General features: G+C 62.4%; 2 protein-coding genes across 5 annotated transcripts; one reads left to right on the top strand and one right to left on the bottom strand.

Moving 5' to 3' along the window:
* Positions 1-2,784: 2,784 nt before the first annotated feature.
* Positions 2,785-13,067, top strand: FAAP100 (FA core complex associated protein 100). 4 transcript variants are annotated; one of them, XM_082373572.1, is made up of 10 exons: positions 2,785-3,057; positions 3,246-3,364; positions 4,227-5,188; positions 6,387-6,543; positions 7,082-7,854; positions 7,948-8,084; positions 9,345-9,461; positions 11,465-11,551; positions 11,971-12,108; positions 12,412-13,067. In XM_082373572.1, the coding sequence occupies exons 1-9, from the start codon at positions 2,893-2,895 to the stop codon at positions 12,100-12,102; spliced, it is 2,649 nt and encodes an 882-aa protein (XP_082229698.1). In that variant the 5' UTR covers positions 2,785-2,892; the 3' UTR covers positions 12,103-12,108; positions 12,412-13,067. The 4 variants fall into 4 exon arrangements, with proteins under 4 accessions (XP_082229698.1, XP_082229697.1, XP_082229699.1 ...); XM_082373571.1 differs by having other exon boundaries at positions 2,786-3,057; positions 12,415-13,067; XM_082373573.1 differs by lacking the exon at positions 2,785-3,057 and having other exon boundaries at positions 3,350-3,469; positions 12,415-13,067.
* Positions 13,068-15,166: 2,099 nt separating this feature from the next.
* On the bottom strand, positions 15,167-21,350 carry FSCN2 (fascin actin-bundling protein 2, retinal). The gene is made up of 5 exons (XM_082373384.1): positions 20,343-21,350; positions 16,712-16,868; positions 16,150-16,271; positions 15,612-15,779; positions 15,167-15,474 (listed from the first exon to the last, which is right to left on the bottom strand). Exons 1-5 carry the CDS (start codon positions 21,166-21,168, stop codon positions 15,269-15,271), a joined length of 1,479 nt encoding a protein of 492 aa, XP_082229510.1. The 5' UTR covers positions 21,169-21,350; the 3' UTR covers positions 15,167-15,268.
* Positions 21,351-24,559: the final 3,209 nt, after the last annotated feature.

Genomic DNA, 24,559 nt, shown 5'->3' with positions numbered 1-24,559 from the left:
CGCCAGCGCCCTGTTTGTCCTTCCTGGGCCCCAAGGCCTCTCCCTGCCCTGAGCCTTGACTTGCCTACCTTGTCAGGTGACTTGATGACTTTCCCCTCCACACATCACTGTTCTCTGCTGACATGTTTAGAGTATTGAAGGGTAGAGACCCACTCCTCCTGCCCAGGCTCCTCGGCCCTGTGCTCCCAGTGTAACGTCCACTGGAGGAGCAGAGCCTGGCCTCCCTCCATGCCTTTTCTGCACCTTTTCCGTCAGCCATGTGGCTGCTCCTGGCCTCTGCGTGGGGGGTGAGGTGCACTCCACCAGGCAGCAGGTGAAGGATAATGCCCAGAAGCCCCTAGACTTGCACAGATGCAAGGGGAGCAAGGCCTGGAGGGGACACTTGTCCAGTGACAGCCAGGGGGTGCTCCCCCTGATGTTCAGTTACCAGCCTTCACACGCACCTTACAACCCACTCTGTCCTTTGGCCACTGGCTTATCGCTTTCTGAACAAGTATATAAGAAACACCGCCCACTGATATCCAAGGGGCCCTGGGGAGAGGCAGGCCCAGCCTAGCTTCTGGACTGGGGCGGGTGGGCCCTCAGCACCTGGCTCCAGTCCTGTCCCTGAACTTGCCTACTTGTACCAGCAGTGTCCTGCCCTCTCTGTGGCTCAGGCTGCTGACCTTGTTGGTTCTGTGAAGTGATGAGGTTCTGGAACGTCATCCCTGCCCCTGAAATCAAGCAAGTGGAGTGTACTGCTTGGAAATAACTCGGGGTCCTGCCACCCCCTTTCCTGGCATGTTCAACATGTTGGCAGGCTGTGCTGCTATAAGTGCCTGGCACAGCCTGCAGCTTCCCTGCACGTGCTGTGTCCTGTCCCTCCCCACCCCTAATGCTGTCTGGTGGTAGTTTGTCCTTGGGAAGATGTAGCCCCCACGTGTGGCATAGAGACCACTGACTGTCCACAGCAGGCTCTGCTGTCTCACAGGCCTCCTGCCACAGGCCTTCCATGTACACCCACATGAGGGGCCCCTCACTCCACATCACCCCTGAGCTGGCTAAGCCCTTTGCTCTGTAACCTCCAGGGGGATCAGCGTTCAGGGCCCCCTCGCTGTTTAGATAGACTGTTGATGGTCATAAATCCTTGTATCACAGAGTGTGGGTCTTGCCTGGACTTGGGGCCAGGAGCCTGCTAGCCCCCCTGAGCAGAAGGGAGTGGGACAGAGGAGGGACCAACTTTACAGTGCCTGGCCAGTCAGGGCTGAACCTGGGAGGTGAGGCCTGGCCAGCTTAGCCCACCTCCCAGATGCACTTCCCCATGCGGTCATTTTCTCTAGGACAATCCCAGTATAGTTCCCTTGGTGTTGGAAAATAGTCTGAGAGGGCCAGGTTGGGAATTGGTGTGAGCATGTGGCCCACAAGGATTGGTGGTCAGAAGACCAGCCAAGAACATTTGTGCACTCAGGTTGGGGGGGTGGGGGTGGAGGTGGGATTCAGAGTGGTGTGTCTCTTGAAAGGAGCATGTCCTCACTTCTAGTTCCAAAGGCCACATGGGAGCTGGTCTCAAGAGAGGGCAAAGGACAGACTGCAAATGCCATACTGATGCTGGGTCCAACCCAGAAACACTGGAACAGTAGCTGTCCACTGCCCTGGGGGTTGAGCACCAACCTCAACAAGGGGAATTAGAACTTTTGCTACTGGTTCTTTGTTTTGGCAGGTACACCAGCCTTGGTGAGGTCAGCTTAACTCAAGCCCAGAAAACACTTGGCAGCTGGGCTCCTTCAACTTGCCCTGTCTGGCCACACCCCTCCAGATGCCTCTTTCATTCATGGGTGTCTGACCTTGGAGACTCTCCCACTGGCTTCTTAAAGGAGAGGGGTGTGATTGACCTGTCTGCAGGCACCTTTCAGGGTCGCTCTGGGTCTCAGTCTCATTCGGAGAACTCTTGGCCCCTCTCCCCAAAGCCTTGGAGGACAGTGTTGGGAAGGAGAGGTGTCTTGCCCTGTCTTCACCCTGACCCTCCAGGCTGATTGCTGGTGAGCTGGCCCCCTTACCAAGGCCCAGCCAGTCATTTTCTTCATGGTTTTCTGCCCTCAACCCAGAATTCCTCTGGCTTACCCTTTTTCCCCACTGTCCGTTCAGACCAACACACCCACAGACAGTTCATTCAGGCATGAAAGAAGGGACACTTCTGTCCATGTTAAGCTCAGACGCGGCAGTGTCCCGGGGACGGGGTAGGCGTGGGTGTGGCTCCGCAGCTCAGAGGTAGGAGACTCATCCCTAGACCGAGAGCCCCACCCCCACCCCACCCCCCGCCTGTGGAAGGGGCAACACCTGACGCTGCCCGCCCCCTCCTGGAATTCATAGATCCAACCGCCCCGCAAAACGCTAGAAGGTCGACTTAGGAGTGCACCGTCCGCTCGGAGGAGACGCGTTCTGACGGGCCGCCACCCTGGGGAAGCCAGTGTACTGGCCCAGGTCCGGGAGCCGGCCCGGCCCTCGGGCGCACGAGGGAAGCGCGACTTCGGGCGGGTCCAATGGAGCCCCGGGGGAGGACGGACGAGTGGAGAGACCAAGGCCCTTGGGCTTCCCGTGTTTGGCTTTAAACACGTTGGCCCTTTGCCAAACCGTTCTGTGTCCACTAGCTTTACCTCAATGGCGTCCCCTTCGGCCCAGGGGCCCGGGCTCCCGCGGAGCCTCTTAAGACCTGACGCGCAGCCGCCCCACCCCCGGCTCCGGCCCCGCCCCACCCCCGGCTCCAGCCCCGCCCCCGCCCCCGCCACGCCGCTGTACGGCGGAGACCGCGCTGCGACCTGGGCGGCCGTAAAGCGCCGCGCCCCGCCCCGCCCCCGGCACCGGCGCTGCGAGGCCGAGACCCCTCCGGTGGCTGGGCTCCCTGGCGACCCCACGATGGCTGGCCTCGCGCCGCGGGTCGAATACCTGGCGGGCTTCTGCTGCCCGCTCGGGGGCCTGGCGGCGGGCAAGCCTCGCGTGCTGTGCCACGGGGCGGAGATCTTCCTGTCCACCGGGAGCGAGCTGGTCTATGTCTACGACCGGGAGGGGCGGCTGCTGATCGTGAGCACCCGGCAGGCCGGGGAGGGGCCAGGGACCGGGGGAGAGGGCGGAGCGGGGGTCCTGGGCCCTGGAGGGGGCGGGGCCGGGCGGGAATCCACCGAAGGCCCGGCGTATTTGAGGAGTTTGTACTCCACCTCCCCTGGGCCCCACGCGCCCGGTCTCACTCTGCCTTCTCCCCGGACGTCCAGGCCGTGTACAAGTTTCCCGGTCAGGTGTGGCACCTGGAGCTCCTGGCCCTTCGCAGGGCGCTCTACGTCCTGTGCGCTCGGAGCGGCATCTATTGCTTGTCTTTGGACCAGGCGAGCAGGTGAGGCATGGTCGCTGGACAGCACTGCTTTGGGCGGGTCCACACTTGCCTCTCCGGGGTTGAGGCGGACATGGCCTCAGATGGGCTTCTCGCTGTCCCTGACTGGTAGGTACTTCTCTGCCCTCCTCAAACACTGCCCCTGTGACCTATACGGTCCGCTTACCCCTGGACTGGGTTCAGAATGAGCACTCACCAGGCCTCCAGGGTGGGGATGGTGGGCTCAGGGCCAGCTCTGAAGTCTTGGGGGCCCCTGTTCTCAGCACCTGCCTTCTCTAACAGGCTCCTGCTCACAGAGAATTCTTAGTAAACGGGGTTCAAGCGGCTGAGTCTGCAGCCGGGAGCAGGATGCTGCCCCTTTGGCTTTGATGGGCCTTGGTGGGTCAGGCATGACACACCTATGAGGTGGGTCTCTGTGAACCCTGAGTCAGTGGTTAAAGGAGTTTCACCATCCCTCCCCCGCCGCCCCCCAGTACCAGTGCAGAGCCTAACCAGTGCAGAGCCTAGAGCCTAGACTCGGGCACCTATTCACTACTGGTTTAGAAGATAAAAAGATAGCAGGTGTGATTCACAGCCGAGGCCTTGGGGGTCTGACAGTTCTGCACTGATGAGAGTTTTCTGTCCAAACCCCATTTCTGGAAGGCTTGGTAGATCCTATTATGCACGTGTCCCTGGGTGATTGGTGGGGAGCAAAGCAGTCCGTGGAGCAGGTGGGAGGCACTGTGGCATGCCAGCTGCTCCCTGGTGGCTATAACACTCACTGAGATCGCTCCTTGTACAGACCCCAGGCCCATCATGTCAGTGGCAGGCTGTCATGAAGGGAGCTTGTGAGCATTGTAACTGACATTTGCCTGTGTTCTCAAAGGTCTGTGAGCCGGGATGACGAGGATGACAGGGACGACCAGGACAGTGAGGATGGGCAGGTCGATGAGCTCCCTGCCCCTGTGATCCCCGTGCACCCAGACACCTGTGTGCTCCCCAATGCCACACTGCATGCCTTCACCGTGCTCGATGACGTGCTCATCACCCTGGCACAGGGCCCCACCCAGTGGAAGGTGCAGGTGTTTGAGCGTCCATGTCCAGGGGAGGACCCTAGGCCCGGAGGCCAGATTGGAGAGGTGGAGTTGTCCACCTGCACCCCCCCAGCTGGGAGCCTGGGGGAGCCCACAGCCCCCCGCTTCCTCCCAGTGCTGTGCTGTGCGTCACCACCAGGCTCCAGGGCCCCACATGGCCACCCGTGGGGCTCTGGGGGCGTCACGCTGGAGGGGCCCCTCTTTGGGCTACTCTTTGGATCCGATGCCTCCCTCCTGGAGTCGCCCGTGATCCTCTGCGGTCTCCCCGATGGCCAGCTCTGCTGTGTGGTCCTCAAGACCCTGGTCACCTCCAGGTCTGCCCCTGGTGATCCGAAGGCCCTTGTCAAGATCCTCCATCACCTGGAGGAGCCTGTCATCTTCATTGGAGCCTTGAGGACAGAGCTGCCGTCCGAGGACGTGGAGGACGCGTACTGTGACTGCCTGGTGGCACTCGGTCACCATGGCCGGACACTGGCTATCAAGGCCAGCTGGGACGAGGCAGGGCATCTGGTGCCAGAGCTGCGGGAGTACAGCCTCCCAGGGCCTGTGCTCTGTGCGGCCCGCGGCAGGGGCGGCCATGTGTACCACAGCACCCCCTCGGACCTCTGTGTAGTGGACCTGGCTCAGGAGAGCTCCCCCTGGGACCTCACGCAGCGTGACAGGGCCCCAGGAGGCCTGCCCTCTTTGCTGTGTCCAGCCAGCTTGAGTGCCTGCAGCGTCGTCACCCTCTCTGTGTCATCTAGGGCGCCTGAAGGTACGAACCACGGCTGAAAGCTAAAAACCAAAGCCATGGGGTAGGTGGAGCCTCCGCTCTGATGTCTCCTCCCTGTGAACTGGCCATCCTCCTCTCCCTGCCTCATTCCTGTTCTCCGTAAAACTGCCCGGGCAGGCCCACCCTCCTCTGGCATAGCCTCGTGGTTGATGCTCCTTGTCTTGGGGTCCTGGGTGGGTTTAGGGGCGGGGCTGTGCCACTCTCCCTGGGTAGGGTCTGCACCTGAGTGACCCCGGGCAAGAGCATCTTCCCATGGCCAGTAGTGCAATGGAAATTCAAATCAGTTCAGGTCAAACCTTTATGTTTTTTTGGAAACTTAGTTACCATGTGGCCTCCAACGAGTCCACCCTGCACCAAAGGCAGGGGGCATCGCCAAGCTCTGATGTTTGTGTTCTCCCCAGACAGAACCGGAGGGAGTTTCAGCCATGTTTGCCCAATGTTAGGGGAGAGAGATAAGAGCCCCCCTCCCCCTAGCGCATATTCCCCTTAAGATAGCCCAAGAATGCACTGTAAGGCCTACCGTGGACCATACTCGATATGAAAGAAATGCTTTTGAAGTGAAAAGACTGCTGTCTCTCCCACAGGGAAAGAGAGACACATGTGGCAGGGAATGGGGGAGCCACACCTCTGGGCGGGTCTCAGGGCCTAGTGGTACTGGACTTGGAGAACCAGCAGGTCACAGGAGATGGAGCCTGTTTCCCGGGGAGCTCCCTGGTAGGCCAGGAGTGGGAAAGGAGACAGAAAGATGTCGAGGAGAGGCGGCAGGCTTCCAGAAAGGCCCCAGTGAGAGCCGGCTGGCCAGTGGAGGAAGCCTGGGACCTGTGTAGCACCTGCTTCTCTTAGGAAACCTCAGAGCAGCTTTGCTGGGGGTTGGGGGGCTGTTGAGGGGGGGATGCACCCAGCTGATTTGATGGCCCTTGTCTGGTCCCTTTTAGTCCTGTCCATGTATAAGGTGACGCCTCTGCTGTGCTGACACCCTGTCCCAGGGAGGGTCCTTCACAGCATGTGTCCAGCCCAGGACACGCCCCAGGCTCTTTGGGGATGTCTCCAGAACCCTCTTTTCCTCACCTGGGCACAGGTGTTTTGCCAACAGTTATCTGAGTCCCAGGAACTGCTGCATGTTCCCAGCAGCATGCCCCTCCCTGCCTGTTGACCAGGCCCCACGTGTGTCCACCTGCAGGGGGTGCTGAGCTCCTGGCCCTGTCTGCCAAAGGCCGGCTGATGACCTGCAGCCTGGACCCGCACTCTGAGACGCCTCACCCCACCAGAGTGACCTCGGCGAATGCTGGCCAAAAAATTAAGGAGTTGCTGTCTGGAATTGGCACTGTCTCTGAGAGGTGACCAGTGGGCTGAGGCTCGGGCAGAGGCTGGCATGGTGTCCACGGAAGGCGGTGTCCTGGGTGGTGGCGCTGGTCCGGGACAGGCCTGTTACTTTGCCTCTGGCCCCCGCGATAGCCCCAGACGTTGTGTTGCCTGGCCAAAGATGGCACTAAATGCCAGCTGTGGGCGCCAAGCCCCTGTGGTTTAGGGTCATTTCTAGCGTGCCTGCCATCCTCTGGGATGTCACGGTGGCACCACAGAGGAGCAAAGGAGCCGACCTGGAACACGTTGGGGAGCACGTTGGGGGTGGCCAGCGCCACCGTGGGCACCCCTGGCTCAGTGGCCCTGAAGGGGGTGAAGTCTCCGTGAGCCCGGTGGGCGAGGCCAGGCTGCCAAGTACAGGCTGCCCCAGCTCCATCCTCTGCTGCTGGAGAAGGAGGTTGGGTCAGACGATTGCATGGGCAGGACAGGAGCCCCTGAGGTGGGGGCTCTTCACCTGATGCTGGAGGAAGAACGAGGTCTGGGCCCTCCCTCAGCAGCCATGTCTGTTTCCAGAGTGTCTTCTCTGAAGAAGGCGGTTGACCAGCGGGACAAGGCCTTGACCTGCCTCAACGAAGCCATGAACGTGAGCTGCGCCCTGCTGTCGAGCCGGGAGGGTCCTAGGCCCATCTCCTGCACCATCAGCACCTCCTGGAGCCGCCTGCAGCTGCAGGACATGCTGACAGCTACGTGCCTGCTGGAGAACAGCAGTGGCTTCAGCCTGGACCGGGGCTGGGCCCTGTGCATCCAGGTGCTCCGCAGCTCCCGGGCCTTAGACCTGGACTCGGCTGTCTCGGCCATCACCTACACCATCCCCGTGGACCAGCTCGGCCCTGGCGGTCAGCGTGAGGTGACGCTGCCTCTGGGCCCGGGAGAGGACGGTGCACTTGACCTGCCCGTGACCGTGTCCTGCGCGCTCTTCTACAGCCTCAGGGAGGTCGTGGGTGGGGCCCTTGCCCTCACGGACCCTTTCAAGGACCCCCCTTCGAATGAATGCACCCCTGACGTCCTGCCTGAGCAGGAGGGCGTGTGCCTGCCCCTGAGCGAGCACACAGTGGACATGCTGCAGGGCCTGCGCTTCCCCGGCCTGGCTGCACCCCACACGCAGGCCCTGGGCCCACTCAGCCCTGCCAGAGACCCCATCCACACCTTCCTGGGAACTTGCTGCGGGCCAGTCAGCCAGCCGGCAGGACCAGCGTCCCTGCGGGCCAAGTACCTGCCCCCGTCAGTGGCCACCATCAAGGTGTCGGCAGAGCTGCTCAGGGCCACCTTAGGGGACAGTCACGCAGGTTGGTGGCACCAGCTGGCTTCGCTGAGGCCTGGAGCCCTTCCTCTCTCTCCCAGGATCTGCTCAGCCTCACAGCCGCACCTCTCTCCTCCAGGCGTGTCCCTGTGTTGTGCCACCCTGCAGTGGCTCCTTGCCGAGAATGCCGCCGCAGACATCGTGAGGGCCCAAGCACTGTCCTCTGTCCAGGGAGTGGCCCCAGATGGCACTGATGTCCACCTCATCATCCGCGAGGCAAGCAGGGGTCAGCTGTCCTGCCTGTGGGGAAATCGGCCTCGACAGCAGCAGTTCTGAGTAGGGTCCCTGGGTTGCTCAAGAGGAATCAGATTCTGGGGCCCACCCTCCAGAGGATTCCGATGCATCCGAGTTCGAGAGGCGGGCTGTGATGGGGTGGCCTTCGTGGGGCCGGGGGCAGCGTCGGCTCCCAGCCAGGTCTCCATGAGTACCACCCTGTCCAGCGCTCTCAACGCGTGGCCCCTGCCCTGCGTACTGCTGGAGTTCACAGCCAGCCGGAGTGGGTCGCTCACTTGTACTCCCAGGGGCAGCACGAGCAACTCCAGGCTCCAGGCCACTAAACCCCTAGACCACCAGGATGCCAGGCCCCATCACAGGCGCCCCATGTGCAGGGGCCGCTGAGACACCAAGGTGGAGCTCAGTCCTCTAGCCCCGTTCCTCGCACAAACCTTCCTTCCCGAGACTCTCCTGGCAGCCTCGGGGTCATGTCCAGCAGACCCTCGTGCTACAGCATTGGAGGCTCTGGCGGAGCATCCCGTGTGGCCGGGCACACCTTGCTGAGGGTGGTGGGTGGAGGCTGCCCACTGGACAGCCCTTTCAGGTCAGGCCACGACTAGTCAGTGTCAAGGTCAGGTGTCCCTGGGGCCTGGTGGTGGTTCTGCAGGTGGCAGAGAGGGGTGGGTGCCCCAGTGCATCCCACGATTCCAGAAGGAAGAGCTGCCAGGGACAGTGTCCTTCCTAAGGTCTCTAGGCCCCTGGGGTCTTGCCTTGTGTCCTGGCTCTCGCCCATCTTTGCCAGATTTCATCTTTGGCTGGAGGGCACTGGGCTGACCTCACTTGCCCAGCCTCCTCCCTGTTTTCACACCTGCAACCCTGACCCTGCTGTCCAGTGCCTCAAGATGCACAGTGTGGGCCATGGGTGGGTCCGGGTGTGGGCTGTCCGTGGTGGTGCAGCCACAGCAGGCACTTTTTCTGGAGTGAGTGCCACGGATCTGCATGCTGAGGGAAGAGGGGTCTTCCTGGACAGATATTCCAAAGGAGCAGCTTTGCTTTTGCTTGGCTAGCTGGTTCTTCAGGTGAAAACTCACGTTGAGTGTGGAGATCCAGCCCCGGGAGTCCCCTGAGCTTTGCCCACAGTGGGATGTAGAGAGGCAGCCCAGGCTTCACATGCCCCTGCCAGCTTGGACACTCCTGCTGGCCACGCTGCCCTCGGGCAGGGCAGAGCTGTGGATGGCCAGTGAGGCTCCTTGTGTGTTGCAGGTGGCCGTGACTGACCTGTGCCCAGCAGGGCCCATCCAGGCCATGGAGATCCAGGTGGAGAGCTCCTCTCTGGCCAACATGTGCAGGGCACACCACGCCATCGTTGGGCGTTTGCAGGTCTGTCGGTCATCATGGGCTTGCTTGGGAAGTCTCTGTGGGGTGTTGGGGACACAGGACCCTGGTGGTCTGTGGCTTCCTGCCCGGGGTTGCAGGTAAGCTGTGGGCGGTTGGGAGGTGGGTTGGGGACTTGCTGCTCACCCTCCTGGCAGTAGCTCCCAGTGGCCTGTGAGCACACGTGGTTAAAGGGAGACAGTCCACTGGCGACCAGCGTGAGATTTCTTCTACACTTGCATGGAAAGGCCAGGCTCGGGCCCCGGGACCAGGTGTCTGCTAGTCTGGGCCTCCACGTCTTTGCCAGGAAAGCGGGAGTTGGTAGCCAGCCCCTCCCATACACACAGCCCCAGGGGCCCTTCCTGCTGCTTCACTGCCGTGTGCGGCTACTGGGGCTGCAGCCCCAGGACCTGAGGGGAGGTCTTTGTGTTCTGGAGGGAAGCCTGTCAGCTGGTGCCCTTGGCAGGCTGGGCGCAGGGTCAGGTGGCCCATCTCCTGCCTGTTCTGCGTGTGTGCAGCCTCGGCTGCGCAGAGGGGTCCAAGGTGGCAGCTGTCAACTGATTCCCACGCTTTTCCTTAAACGTGGACTCTGCGTCAGCCTCACCTGGGAACTTGGTGCACGTCCCTAGGCCCCACCCCAGACCCCAAGAGTCGGAGAACCTGCAGTCCAAGCTCCGCCAGGGATCCGAGGCTGCTGTTCTAGACCTACCAGTGCACCCAGGCGAGCCTGGCGGCCAAGCCGTGACCAGAGGTCCCCCCTCAGGCACTGCTGTGACGGCCCCGCTGTGGCACATCCATGGCTTCACGCCCGGGCTCAGGAGTCCCCTGTCCCCAGAGCAGAGCTCCCACCCCTGCATTTCTCTCCCCCAGAGGGCGCCCCGTGTTGCTCTTGCCGGGCCTGAAACAAGCAGGGCTGTCTCCAGACCCGCTGAGCGCGGCAGTTGAGAGGTGGACAGTTAGTGAGAAGCTGGGGGAGGAGCGTACCGACCAGACTTCCAGCAAGAAGGGGAGTTAGTGTCCTGGGGCTGCCGGAACAAAGTGCCGCAGACGGGACACACTGCGTTCACTTTGGAGACAGGGATCCAGGTGTCCGTGGGGTGGTTCCTTCTGAGGCCTCTCTTCTGGGCGCATGGATGGCCGACTCCTCCCTATGTCCTCACATGGTCATCCCTCTGCATATCCGTGTCCTGATCTCTTCTTAGAAGGACACCAGTCCTGTGGGATTAAAGCCAACCCACGTGACCTCATTTTAACTTGATTATCTATGAAGACTCTCTCTCCAAACAGTCATCGGGGGTGCTGGGAGCTGGGGCTTCCAAGTGTGAATTTGGGAGGCATGATTCAGCCCCCAGTGGAACACTGGGGACACGCCCTTGATGGGAATCTTCTTGTGGGCTGCAGACCTCTGTCCTCCGTCTGCTGACACTGTGCTGTGTAACGGGAGTGTTCTCATGACAACCGGCGTTCATTCACCTGGCCGCTTGGAATCTGGGCGGCCTTGTCAGGTGTGCAGCTTCTGCCACTGGCAGCATCTCCTGCTGCCCCTTGGGGTGTCGGGGTCTCTTCTCTGCTCTGCCCCAGAGGCCAGCGGGAGCCTTGCTTCCTGGATCCGTCTGCAAGCTTGGGTCCAGCCCTGAGAGCTGGCCAGGCTGCCTCCAGAAAGCAGGACGTGAAGCAGCCCTCTCGTGGGCCAAGATAGGAACAGCGGTGCCAAGGCCTGAGGCCAAGGATGGGGAAGGGGTGGCGGTAGGAGGTGGGTAGTAAGGGGAAAGGGCCGAGAAGAAAGTTACTTGCAAGTAAATGATCATCAGGCTGGGGTTCGTGTGCCCTGCCGCCTGAGGTGAAGGTTAACTGGGGGCGAGGCAGGGAGGCCTGATGGATGGTTCGGGGAGGGGGAAGGGCCACCTGGCTCTGTGGGCTGGAGGACAGGTGCCAGGAGCCCTGGGCGCTACCTTGGGACACATGGGAGAAGCACCCTCTCCAGCCGTGTGCCCCTTGTGTCCCCCCAGAGGCTGGTCACGGAGCAGGCTGCCCGGGGCTCCAGCCCGCCTGACCTCCGCCTGCAGTATCTCCACCAGATCCAGGCCAACCATGAGGTGAGGTCCTTCAGGGATCCGTGCCCTGAACCTTCCACCAGCCTGGGCTCCTCTGGGGACACACACAGGCACTGGGGTATTGCCCAGGTTGGCAGGGCCTCCCAGTCCTCACAGCCGAGTCGGGTCTGGGCTCCTGTTGCAGGGGTGAGGTGGGGACAGAGTGGGCATGGCCACTCCTCCAACCTGTCCCACATTGGCTAGGACACGCCTGTCCCCTGGGGACATGGTCTTCCCTCAGCCCAGCCACGCCTCCTGTCCCGAGGGGTCATCACGTTAAGGCCACAGATGAGTGTTTTTCCTGGGCCACCTACCACAGTCTGAGTAGGATCTGCACGTGGAGGGTGTCCCCCAGAGGGACCCGCTGACATGCCCAGTGGGAAGGTGGGGCCCTAGCTGCTGCCGCCCATTCCTTCCTGTAGACGCTGCTGCGGGAGGTGCAGACCCTGCGGGACCGGCTGTGCACGGAGGACGAAGCCAGCTCCTGCACCACCGCCCAGAGGCTCCTGCAGGTGTACAGGCAGCTCCGCAGCCCCAGCCTCCTCCTGCTGTGATGCCAGGTAGGCCCCACCCCGCCCCAGCTCTGTCCCTGCTTCCGGCCCCTCTAACAACTCACAGTACCTTCGTGGTTTTATGGAGAAAACCTGTCTCCTGACCTGGGCGGCACTGTGGGCCTGGTTACAGCTGGGGAAGGTCTGGGGTGAGTGCAGCCGGCCCCCCAGATGGCCACCTGGCGCCCCCCGGGTGGGTGTGCTCAGAAGAGGCAGCTCGTTTAGCAGGTGTGTCAGGGTAGCGAGGCGGTCCGTGACCCCGCTGGGCAGGGGCCTGCTCGTCCTCCTGCATCACTGCTTCCTTTCCTCCAGCAGCTGCCACGGCCTCCGCGCTCAACCTCGACACCGCTGGGCCGCCTCCCACCCAGAACGTCGGGGCTGGATCACGGACACCCCTCCACTCAGAAGCTGGGCCCCGGCCATGGGGTCCAGACTCCAGAGCAGGAGCACCGTTGCCCTAGCGGCCTGCAGAGGCCGCAGAGACAGGGCTTCTGGGTTGAGCCTCGGGCCGTGTGTTTTGGTGGTTGTCGCATTCCCACCGTGGTGCCCAGAGCCCAGGGCTGCCCCTCTTGGCAGCATCACCCGCCCACCCACAGACCTGTTGTCCAGCACTGTGCACACCTGTCCAACTGCCTCGCTCTGGGTGCCTCGGCCCCGCTTCTCTGCCGCCGCTGGGGTTACCGGGTGGGAGGGTGCTCCCTGTGACCAAAGCACAATGGCTGTGGGGGAGGGGGCATTCCTGCAGGTGCCCTGTGGCCAAAACAACAACTTGGTGCCTCCGGCCGGGGCCACACCCAGCGCCCAGCACTGTGCATTGTTTCCAAGGGTCCCTGGGGGCAGACAGCAGCCCTGGTGTGGCTCCGGTGCTCTGGGGAGGGTGTCTCTCCCCCAGACTTCACTCGGTGCTTTCCTGCTGTGCGTGCAGGGCCTGCGAGGCACCCTGCCTCAGAAAATGACCCTTTCTGGTGCTCTGCCTTGGCCTTGGCTGTTCTTTAGCCCTCCCCCTTCAGTCTGGTGGCAGCTTTGACCTGGATTCCTGGACACACCCCCAGCTCCAAGCCCCCAACAAGTCTGGTGGCCACTGCACGGCCCAGATGAGCCTTGAACTGACCTCTAGGGGGCCCTCAGGCCAGCAGGAAGCTTCAACGCTGGGGTGAAGTGGTCTCTGCAGGGCCGTTCAGGCCATGAGGGTCCCTGCCCAGGAGGACCAAGGCCACCTCCTCGTCGCCCTCCATGGAGGGAGAGGGGCTGGTGGGGTGCTCCGAGTTGGGGTCTGGGAGAGTGGCTGATCGCCACATGGACCCAGCACTGAAGGGTTCTTCAGGGTGGGAGGGAGGATGGGGGGGGGCCAGCCCACTCAGTACTGTCCTGTTCCTTCTGTCCCTGAGGTTGCTGGGAGCAGTGTGACAGCTGCCTTCTCCAAGGATGAGCAAGCGGTCCACCTCCAGCTTCTGCTGGTCCTAACGCAGCCTGGAGGGGAGCTGTGGCCCAGCCAGCGAAGGGCCTGCACCCCCTTAGTCCTGTCCCCGGCTGTTTCTGAGGGTCGTCTTTCTGTCACCTCCCTGAGTGCCACGGGGGAGGATGGAGTGGTCAGTCCAGCCCAAAGGGACCCCCAAGCACTCTTCCCTGCCTCCCCTCTCCAGCTGCTGCCCCAGGCCGTGCGGGCTCCACTCAGCGATTGTCTCAAGCCAAGTACACTGGCCAAGGTCAGCAAACAGGAGACCCCTCCTTGGCACCCTGTGGAGCACGTGAACACTGGTGCCAGCTTCTTTCAGGTCAAGAGTGCCCCGCAGATGGGCCCCCAACCCTCCTGTCCCATATGCCACCAGGGGGCAGTGCAGACCACAGCTCAGGACAATCACTCATTCCTTCCGGGGCCAGGCTCCTGCGTCTGGTACTTGCAGGGTCAGTTGGAGCCCACCTTGAAGTGTGTTGGCCCATCTGGCTTCCAGCCCTTCTTCATCCCTAAGGTGAGGGGAGCCCAGCGAGGCGGGGAGCCAGCCAAGGGGGGCCCTGGGGAGAGACTGGGGAGGGGTCCTTGCTGGTCTTCCCCACCCCCAGGATGCCTCACCCCTTCCGGTCCTCCCTGGCCATATGTGTCCAGTCTCCTCTGGAACCAGCTCTGCACCCCTTCCTTGCTGCCCTCCTTTCCCAAAGTGCCTCACACTGGCCAGACTCACTGGAGGTGGGGCTTCAGGCCCCAGGCAAGGGTGGGGAGAGGGGTGTGGGCTGAGGGGAAGGGTCAGTGAGGTCACCTGTGTCTGTGGTCTCCCCCTACTCCAGGCTCTAGACTGTACCCCCAGCCCTCCATCACCCCAGTCCCCAAGGTCCAGGCCAATCCCAGGGGGCATGCCTCCCACCCCACTCCCACCTCCAATGGTCCAAGGTTACCCAGCCCATAAGAGACACTGCCCTGGGTGGGGGTCCTTGGGGACACGGGGGTTTTGGGTGCCAGCTGGTTTGGGGAGGCACATGGGTAAACCATGGGCCTTGTCCCGGTCATCCACCCTTCCTAGGCTAGGTGGGGCTGGCTGGCAGCAGGCTGGTGCAGAGGCTGAGAAGGGCCCTCTCCCCCATGGCTGACCACACACAGCCCTGTTTGGGACGGGTGGGTGTCACTTCTCCGTCAGGTGCTTCCAGGATTCCCTAAGACCCTGCCCTTGGGGAAGGGAGCAGTGATGTGCGCTATGGAGACTCCGAAGACCCTCTGACCTACCTGACTTGCTGGGGCCTGGGATCAGGCTCCTTCCAGCTCCCCCACCCCCACCCTGGTCCTGCTGAGTAGAGTGGGGGGTCCCCTCTCCCGGGCTTAGGGAGGAGACGTGCACCAAGGAGAGACAATCCCGGGGGGGGGGGGGTGGACAAGAGGAGGCCCGGGACTGGCTGTCCAGGATGGGGCTGTGGGACGTTCAATCGGCTGGACCCTCCTGGACAAGCCCCGACCTTGGATTTTCTGGGCATGAGGGATTGGGGGGGGGGGGGGAGTAGTTGTCCAGTGGCCATCGCAGGAGCCCCAGGGCGGAGGGGCCAGGGACCGCTCCTGTGCAGCACTCTGAGACCGGCGAGCCTGCAGACCCTCCGCGCACACCCTTCCCCACCCCGAGCGGCGCCACTGACCCGCGAGCCGCTGGTCACAGACACGGTTTAATGGGGGACAGGAGGGCGGCACTCAGTACTCCCAGAGCGCAACCCCGGCAGGCGCGTCTGCGTCTGCGCGCAGCAGCCCCGAGGCGCCACCGCGCAGGTACTTTCCGCTCCGGGCGCGGATGGCCAGGCGGCCGCGCTCACGGAACTCAAACAGGAAGTCCTCGGCGCGCTCGCCGTCGCTGCACACGCTGCCGTGGCTGCCGGTGTGCCAGAACCCGCCGCCGCGGCCTGGGGGTTAAGGGGAGCGGGGGTCGGCGGGCGGCTCGCTCCCGACCCCGCGGTCCCCCCATCCCCCTCGGCGTCCCCCACTCTCTCCGGGCCCCAGCTCGTCGCGCTCTCCCCACCCCCATCCCGCACGCCCGCACCTCGGATCTGGTAGGCGCCGTCGCTGAAGCTCAGGTGGAACACGTCGTAGACGGAGCGGTTGGTGTCCAGCTGGTTGGAGCCTCGGCGGTGGCAGACGAAGCCGTCCAGGCCCCGCAGCACGAGGATGGGCCGGTTGATGAGCTTGAGGATAAACTCCTCGTCCTCACCTGATGGCAAGAAAGGGGTTGAGGGGCCTTAACGGGGCTCCCCTGGAAGAGCTCCAGGCCTGGACTCACTGCTCAGCTTGTGTGCCTCGATCTGCCACTGCCATTGCCTTATGTGGCCTTAGCCAGGGGCCTGCGGCGGTTGAGGCCCCGGTTCCCCAAATGTGCGGCAGTGATCAGGGTGCTCTGGATCTGCTCCCCCACATCAAGAACAATGATCTGGACCAGCAAGTATGACTACTGTCGTGGACAGCAGCAGCTTCACAGGGAGGGAGAGGGGCCAGCCCTTGTGGGGACAGGGTCTCCGAGCTGGCCGTGTTCCCAGGCAGAGGGCCCCGCCCCAGTCTCCCCAGGGAATGAGGGAAGTGCTCACCCACAAAATCGCTGATGGCCGCCAGTTGCCCGTTCTTCTTCATGCACACATAGCGCCCATTGCTGGCCTTGAGGGCCACCCGCCGGCCCCGCCACTCCATCTCAAACATGGTGTTCGCAGAACTGGAAGGGACAGGTCAAGGTCCCCTCAGAGGAGCAGGATGTGGGGGCTCAGGGTCAGGCCTCCCCATCCCCCTCAAGTCCAATACCACCCCCTCAGGGGGAGGGACAGGCACTTGCCTTCCACTGATACCCCCACCACCATTAAGAGCTGTCCCTCACCCCAGTGGGCATTCTTCCCTGGCTGGGCTGCTGTGTGGTCCCCGTGGTTGAGGTAGAGGTGGTGATGCAGGTGGTAGTGGTAATAGAGATGATGGTGGTGCTGGTGCTGGTGCTGGTGGAGGAGGTGGTGGTGATGGTGGTGATTCTGGAGGTGGTGGTGATGGTGATGGTGGAGGTGGTGATGGTGATGGTGATGGTAGAGATGGTGATGGTGGAGGTGGTGATGGTGATGGTGGAGGTGGAGGTGAAGATGGTCATAGAGGTGGGGATGGTGCACTCACACTTGTGTGGCTGTGGCCTGGATCCCCCCGTGGGTGACCAGGGTCCAGTAGCCCCCAGTGCTGGAATAGAAGGTGCACTTCTTTGTCTCCTGGTCAATTTGCATCAGGAAAGTCTCATGATCCAGTTCTTCGTCTTGGTTGGCGGAGACATTGACCCCTGGAGGGAGGAGATGGGAAGCCCCTCACGCCTCACCCTGGATGGGGTGGGGAGCAGAGGGATGGGGAGGCATGCTCTTGGGGCAACCCTGAAGTCAGCGGGGGTCTCATCTAGAACCCTCTGGACTCTAGAAGATTTGGAGCTCTGCCCCAGGGCCATGTGGGCGCGTCATGGACCCATACACACTGCTCCCTAAAGGTACTTGCCCAGCTCCCACCACAGCTCCAGGAACCAGGCCCTTCCGTGCCAGCAAATCCCTTGCCTCTGCTAATCGTCAGGTAATCTGCTTGCTCCTGCTCTCTCGACCCAGGACTTACACCAGCCTCTATTTATAACTCTCCCCTAAGCCACTGGATGGACACAGTGGGGTCCCTGTCCTTCCCCAGCTGTGGCTCAGGACACAGCAGGGGCCTGGGGTTTGCTCCTGGGCGCTGAGCAGGGATTGGACCCCCCAGCCCCTCACTCACATGTGCGTGGTCTCCCAAGAGCCCTGAGGGAGGGCAAGGCTACTTGGGGCTCTGTCTGGGATTCCTGGGAGGGAGACGAAGGGGTCATCCATGACCAGGGTGGGGTGCAGCAGGCAGGCGGTGGAGCCTCCCCAGTATCTTCCCTTAAACCACATCCCTGTTCCATCGCAACTGGCCACTCCAAGAGATATGGCAGATCACAGAGGTCCCCTGAGGCTGGGGTCCAGTGGCTCCAGCTGAGGGAGCAGGAGGGAGTGTGGCAGACCCCCATCAGAGCCTGAGGGTCAGGGCCACATCCTGTCCTGCCCTGCCCCCAGTAGGTAGAGCCCAGACTGTGGAGGTCAGGACCTGTCACCCTTCATGGCTGTGCCCTCCAAAGCCCCCCAGGCTGGGGTCTGTCTCCCTTCTTACACAGATCATTGCTCAGAGCCAAAGAAGGTGGCCCAGCATTCTCAATGCCAATTCCACCGTCCCATCAGCAATACTGAACAAAGTGAGCGCCAGCTGCCCCTGGGCCCGCGATCAGCGGTAACAAAACAGATGGCGGCCCTTGCCCTTCTAGCACTGGTCCATGGGGAGCGGCGGACAACAAGAATGGTGGTACATCCAGTGCCCATGAATGCTGTGGGTTTTGGCCAGGGACAGCCTCACTGAAGCAGACCTGAGGAGGTGAGGGAGCCATCCGTGCAGGGACTAAGGGGGGAGCGAGGCCAGGGGTCTAAGGCTGTGGCTGCACCTCCACCCCCATCTCTGAGGCCAAGCCATTGGTGTCCCCAGCATTGCCCCCCACACACCCCTTCCAGACAGGACGCAGCCTAGGGGCTCCATCTCACACAGCCGGCTGCTCCTGGGGCCCTGACCTTGAGGCAGGAGAGGCTCCACGGAGTCCTGCTTGCCCGCAAGGAGTGTGGACCCCACTGTTCCAGGAGGGATTGGTCAAGTGGTGGGTGTCTGAGCAAGAAGGGGTGTCTGAGAGCATTTACAGGAGAACTTTCCTTACTCCTGCGAAGACACAGAAGAGCCAGTGCCCCTCTTTCCTTTGGACTTTGTCCTGTCTGGATGTGAGCCTGGAACAGCAGCAGCCGTCTTGTGACCACAAGGGCACCAGCCTGAGGTCAGAGCTGTCCTGGGAGAGAGGTTCCTCGAAGAGGAAAGAGTGGAGGACTTTGGTGATGCCACTGAGCTGGCAGTGGTGCCTGCCGGGGATCCCACCACCCCCGTGCCTCCAGACTTCGTTTAGGTGAGATAATCAGTGTCCTTGTGGCTTAAGCCAATTTGCGGCCATTGTTACTTGCAGCAACGAACACTGCCTGCTGGGCGGCCCTGCAGCAATGCCACATCAGTGAGGGCCGGCAGCGGGCACAGCAGAAACAAGCAGAGCCTGGCTGATAGAGGCCGCAAAAGAAAAATATTGGCAGGAGAATCCAGGGTGCTCACAAACACTCCAGGGGGAAGGAGACGGGTTTGGGGGCTGCCTGACCAGCAAAATGACAAGGACCGAGGCACCACCACTCCACAGAAGCCACCAGTACAGCTACCTTGGAATCTAGTGGCACCGCTCCACTCCTCCCGCAACACTGAGATGCCACACTCCACTTCCTCGAATGACTGGTAGCCAAGTCAACATCTGAATATCTCGGGGCCAGGTCCTGTGCCCTCAGGCTTATTGTAAGCAAAGCAGGGAGGCGAATGTGCGGTACCTCTGGCCTCTATAGTGGGAGGCAAATCTGGTCCTTTGTGGGGGACATCCCCCATTAAAGGGATGGGGTCAGATGCAGGGTAGTCCAGAGAATGAAAAATGGTTTATACAGCTACCATCCCTCACCACCACCATCATCACCACCATCATCACCATCTCCATCACTATCAACACCACCACCATCACTAGCAGAACACTAGCACCGTCTCTATTACCACAGCCGGTCTTACCATCACCTCCATCACCACCAGCTACCATCCCCACTACCACCACCACAAGACTCACTCACAAGCTGAACAGGGACAAATACTTTGTATCCAGCATCTCCTTTGACTCACAGAGAAAGCTTTTTCACACTGCTGCCCACCTTTTACTGACAAGCCAAGCATATGGGCCTTGGCCCAGGCCAGAAAGCGGTGTGGCCAGACAGTAGGACCTGACATGGGAAGGACCAGGGCTGTCTGTCTTCCCTCATGCCCCAGGACCCGACCACATGCCGCAAGTGCTTGGGGGTGTTTGCTGAATGCCGGTCCCTGCTCTGCACTGGCCTTGAAGACCCGGACTACAGGCAGGGGCCCCTAGAGCCACAGCTGGGCCACCCCTCCAGGTGCTCAGGGCCGGGACTCTGCCTTCTGGACCAGGTGGTGACAGTGAGCCGGGTCATGGTGTGCCCAGCCACTCCTGGGTGCACAGAGCCAGGAACCCAAGCAGCTTGGGGCCACTCTGGGACCTCACCTTCTTCGAGGGGAAGTAGGAACTGCCCACGTTCACCCCACAGGCATGTGATCACATGTGGCAGGGCCCACCGGTCACATGAAGCAGGTGACCGATGATCCAGGACTTGGGGGGAGCCACGCCACACCTGTTGGGTAGAGACAGTGTCTCCCCACCAAGGAGTCCAGGCCCTGGAGGGGCCGCTTGCATCCCCCTGGCCTGGAGGAACCCCAAGGCCCCTCCCCACTCCACTCCTGCTGTCTCCTTGCCCTGCCCTTAGTCGCCTCCCAAACCCTTTAAATTTCAGAAGTGGGGTGATGGAAGGGAAGGGGAGGGGCGGGCAGGGGGCCAGCCCAGTGTGGGCGGGGCCTGCCCTCCTACGCCTCATAGCAGCTGGCCTGGGCCTCCACCACCTCCCGCTGGGCGCTGCCCAGCCTGCATCCAGTAGCTGTCCAGCGGGCCCAAGGCTCAGCAGGGACCCCATACGTGGCCCACGGCCCGCCCACCTACGCTGTGTGCTGCCACACACACGTCCCCACCCATCAGCTGCATGAGCCCCACACTGAGAGCACGCCGGCCCCGCACCCTCATTACCTTGCCGCACTGACACGTAGCGGTGGTTGGCGGCCACCAGCACCACCTGCGGGTGACTCTCCTCCAGGTCGAAGAGCTCGTCCTTGCCGGGCCGTGTGTTGCGGCCAGCCCTGAGCGTGCCTGCGGGTCCCACGGGCGCCAGGTAGCGGCCGTCACAGTCCTTGAAGGCCAGCTTGCCCGCCTTGAACTCAAGTGTGTAGCGGGCGCGAGCCTCGGGCTCCCAGACAAGGCGGCCATCGCTGCGCAGGTAGCGGCTGTCGCAGGACTTGAGGCAGTACTGCCGGTTCTGGAAGATGAGCGTGACGAGCGCATCCACGCCCCACGGTGTGTTGCTGTCCGCCGCGATCTCGTCCTCCTGTGGGCACAGGTGCGCGTAGCGCCGCCGGCTCACACTCAGCAGGTGGGCCTGCGGGTGGATGGCCAGGTGCACGGTCCACAGCTCAGCCGGGGTGATGGCTGTGGCGAAGCAGGACAGCTGGTCCTCAGTGCCGCCAAAGAAGCGGCCGTGCGGCTCCGACTGCAGCACCCAGCGCCCGTCAGGCTGCGGCAGGACCAGGAAGCGGCAGTCGCGGCCCGGCCGCTCCGCCTCGCAGGCCACGCGCCCGTCCTCCTCGGCTGACAGGTAGCGGCCCAGGTGGCTGCTGCGAAACAGCACTGCTGTGCCCTGGCCCGGGTCTGGCTCCAGCACCCACATCTGCTTCCTCTTGAGGCTGGGTGCCGAGGCATTGACCTTGAAGCCAAAGCTCTCAGCCGTCAGGTAACGGTCAGTATCATTGACGAGGCCAAACTGGATCTTCAGCACCTGGTGCAGGCCATTGGTGGGCATCTTCGGGCCTGGCTGAGGTCCCCAAGAGGGGCCTGGGAAGCTCTCTCTGTGTGCTCACGGCCCCCGAGGTCCCCCAGAGGCCTGGCTCGATGGGGTCGGCCCGTGGCCCCCAGGCCCAGCTGGCGTCATGGACCTGCTGCCCGATCGGATGCTGCCTCTGACCAGTGGTCACGGGCCCAGGCAGCTCTTACATGGCCAGCAGGCAGCAGAGGGCGGGTGGGAGGGCGGATCAGAGCTGTGCCGGCTTAGGAACAGCAGCAGCCTTTCGTTACCCCAGCTTGGATTTCAGCCACTCCCGGACTGCCCAGGGGCCAGAGCCCAGGGCCGGTAGGGCTGGAGAGCGCCACCCGCCGCAGGGCCGACCACCTCCTTGTCCTCACTGGCAGCTGCCCGGGCCCCAACTCGGGCCCTGTGCCCCGCTCTCTGGCCCCTGCACGTCTTGGCCTCTCTCCTTGCCCCCCACCTCCGGGCCCCCAGACCCACTGCACAGACTCCCCAACCCAGCCCAGCTCTTTCCCGAGGTAGAGAAAGCCGCCTGGTGGAAAACTTGCATGTGGCCGCAACCCGATCGCAGCCCTCCACCCTCAGCCGCCAGATCCAGTTACTGCTTCTCTGATTCCTGCTGCCAGGAGTGCGGCAAGGCCCCCAACCCAGGCGGCTGCAGCCAAGTCGCGCGCCATCCCCCTCAGTGGCCCCTGGGTCACAGCCTGCAGCCCTGAGTCTGATGCTTCCCGACGGTGGCCTGTGGCTGGGAAAGTGGCAGGCAGGGCTGTTGGTGCCAGTGAGTGGGGCCAGGCGCCCCCCACCCCATCCTGGCAGCCATGGCACCCAGATCCAAACCAGGTGTGGAGAGGCAGTGTCTTGGCCGAATTCACACTGGCCAGGGAGCCTGGTTGTGTTGGGCCCTGGGAAAAGGGCCCTTGGTTTGGGCTGAGGTGGCAGCTGTGTGATGGAGAGTTACACCCGCCTTGCAGGTTGCACAGCGAGAGGGTGACATGGGAGCATGAACGTAGAGCAGACATTACTCCAGGCAGCACAAGGAGGCGGCAGGCTGTCAGACTCGGGGTCACGGGGCCAGGCTCTGACCTGACCCCTGTACCCTGAGCAACTCTCAGGCCCATAAGGTTGCTCTGTCTTCTACGGGCAAGCTCTGGTGAAGCCAGCCTTGATGGGTGGCCTTGGAGATCCCTGAACTGCCGTTCACATTGCCAGAGCGACTGGCCTGACTGCAGGGTCTTTATGGGCTGGGTCCGGGGATCACATAGGGCGAAGCTTTCCCAGCAGAGGGCTGAGGCCAGCAGGCTAGGAGAAGCCAGAGCTGGCTACCTCTGACCCGGCATCTCCCAGCCCAGCCTCTGGGGCCGCCCCATTGCACCTCCCCGCACCCCCGATGCTGAGCCTGAGGGGTTTGTCTTTGGGAGCTGCAGCGGGCCTGCTCAGCTTTGCCCTGCCTGTCTGTCTCTTGCACCTGCCTCAGGGGCCAGGAGCCAAGTAGTGAAACCAGAGCTGCCTGTCCTGGGCCCGGGCCAGCCTTGGTGTCCTCTTCCTCATCACAGCGTGTGACCCTCAGGCCTCCCTTCTCTGGGGACCAGGACTGGGAGCCACAGGGCCCTTCCAGCCACGGCCCCCAGAGTCTTGCCCTTGATGTTCTAGGCATCACCCCTCCATCCCTTTCGAGGCCATATGGGGGTCCAACAGAATGAAGGGGCCCTGGGCCGGGCATGCATAGGCCCCAGGGAGTGGGTGGGGCAGATGGGCACATGGGTCAGGAGTCGTTCCTCCATTTTCCAGGTCCTGGGCAATGACCTCCCCAGGTACATGCAGACACTGAGGAGGAGACCAGGAGACCCGACCCCTTGCTTCGGGGGTTCAGATTGGGGTTCAGGGAGATAGGCCTGCACACAAATCCCCATGACAGCATAGTGCACGCCACAGGTCAGCTGAGCGAGGGGTTGGTCTTGGCTCTCCCTGGGGGCTAGCGTTGTCCACCTCTGTGACCCACACATGTTTATGGGGCATTGACTGCGTGCCTGGCTAGGCTGCGTACCAGGTACCCCATGGTAGGGAGATGCAATCTGGGGTTGCACCCCCCCCTCCCCAGAGATGATGCCCACAAAAAATCTCCCCAAGTTCCTATGGGACTGGGTTGCCCAGGCCTTGATGCCAGGGAAATGTCCTGGTTTGGAGGTACCAGCCATGATGCTGTCCACACTTCAGGTCACATGTGTACAGGGGCGGGGGTGGGCTGAGGGGCAGCTGTGCCCATGGCCACCTCCAGGCGTGGGCACTGGTCTCTCCTCTGCACCCCCAACTCCCAGTCAGGCTGCAAAGGAGCTGGCCTGTTCCGATTAGCATGACGGCCTCATTAGCGCTGACTGGTGCTGGCAGGGCGCTCCTGGGCATCACATGCCCCACGGGAGGAAGCCCAGCCGCCAGGCGCTAAGTGGGCCTGGCTCCAGGCAGCTTCTCAGCAGCAGAGCCAGAAAGAAGTGCCTGTGACCTCTCAATTCTAGGGCCCCACAGCCCCAGGTGGGGGTGGGGTGGGGTTCCCTGGCACTAACCCAGGGGCGTGAGCCATGGGGTGGCCTTTCAGGCCCCAGGGGGACTCTGAGAGGCGGGCCTTCCAGCCCAGGCTTCCTTGGAGGGAGGTAGTTTGCACAGATGGTCCCCCCTCCCTCCTTCCCCCTCAGGATCTCAGGCCCTCATCCAGCTGCCTGCTAGGGTCATGGCTCCTTTCTGGATCCCCCGAAAGATTCTGGCATACAGTAGGTACTTAATAAGTGCCTGTGAATGTTTGATGTGGGGTTCTTATGTGATGGGCTGAGCCTCTGCTGAGAGATGGGGCGGTGTGCATGGGAGTCTGGGCCCCGTGTGTGTGTGTGCGCACACGCGTGTGTGTGTTTAAGTACACACAGACAGGAACTGGGCAGAGTGAGCCATGGCCACCTGCTGAGTCAGCCCCAGTCTGGAGATGGTGCTCTGGATCCCAGCCTCAGAGCCCACTCGTGTCTGGCCAGCAGGGTGACCAGGCTGTGCACAGCATAAGGGAATCTGTTTCAGGGGCGCCCCTCACACCCCAAATGTACACTCCTTACGAGATCCTGTGGTGGGCTGGGTGTTGCAGCCCCGTGGCAGCATCCTCAGGCAATAGGGAGCACCCTTCTCACAGAACCCCATGCCACCTGCCAGAACTTGTCCACACAGCCACCCACTTGGGGCACACAAACGTGCCCACCACTGCCCTGTCCAGCCTACGCTCTGGGGCATCCAAAGTCCCTGCCACTCTGGGACCCCCATTCACCTGCCCCTGCTCACTTCTGAACCTGACACAGTCCCTTCCCAGGGGTGGGGGCACAAACCCAGTGTGTCCCCACCACCCTGGGCTGGCATC

This window comes from Balaenoptera borealis (genome assembly GCF_965194805.1).
Source record: "Balaenoptera borealis genome assembly, chromosome: 20".
NCBI classification, from domain to species: Eukaryota; Metazoa; Chordata; class Mammalia; order Artiodactyla; family Balaenopteridae; genus Balaenoptera; species Balaenoptera borealis.
The sequence above is the reverse complement of the archived record's forward strand: the minus strand, read 5'-3'. Positions and strand labels throughout refer to the sequence as shown.

What these genes read in the sequence shown, in the direction of transcription:
- FAAP100 (XM_082373572.1), top strand. Translation starts at nt 2,893, where the DNA reads ATGGCTGGCCTCGCGCCGCGGGTCGAATACCTGGCGGGCTTCTGCTGC. An exon ending in GGGAGGGGCGGCTGCTGATC is followed by an intron (nt 3,058 to 3,245) that starts GTGAGCACCCGG and finishes CCGGACGTCCAG; the next exon opens with GCCGTGTACAAGTTTCCCGG. An exon ending in TCTTTGGACCAGGCGAGCAG is followed by an intron (nt 3,365 to 4,226) that starts GTGAGGCATGGT and finishes GTGTTCTCAAAG; the next exon opens with GTCTGTGAGCCGGGATGACG.
- FSCN2 (XM_082373384.1), bottom strand. Translation starts at nt 21,168, where the DNA reads ATGCCCACCAATGGCCTGCACCAGGTGCTGAAGATCCAGTTTGGCCTC. An exon ending in CAGGCCACAGCCACACAAGT is followed by an intron (nt 16,272 to 16,711) that starts GTGAGTGCACCA and finishes TGTCCCTTCCAG; the next exon opens with TTCTGCGAACACCATGTTTG. An exon ending in CGGCGCCTACCAGATCCGAG is followed by an intron (nt 15,475 to 15,611) that starts GTGCGGGCGTGC and finishes CTTAACCCCCAG; the next exon opens with GCCGCGGCGGCGGGTTCTGG.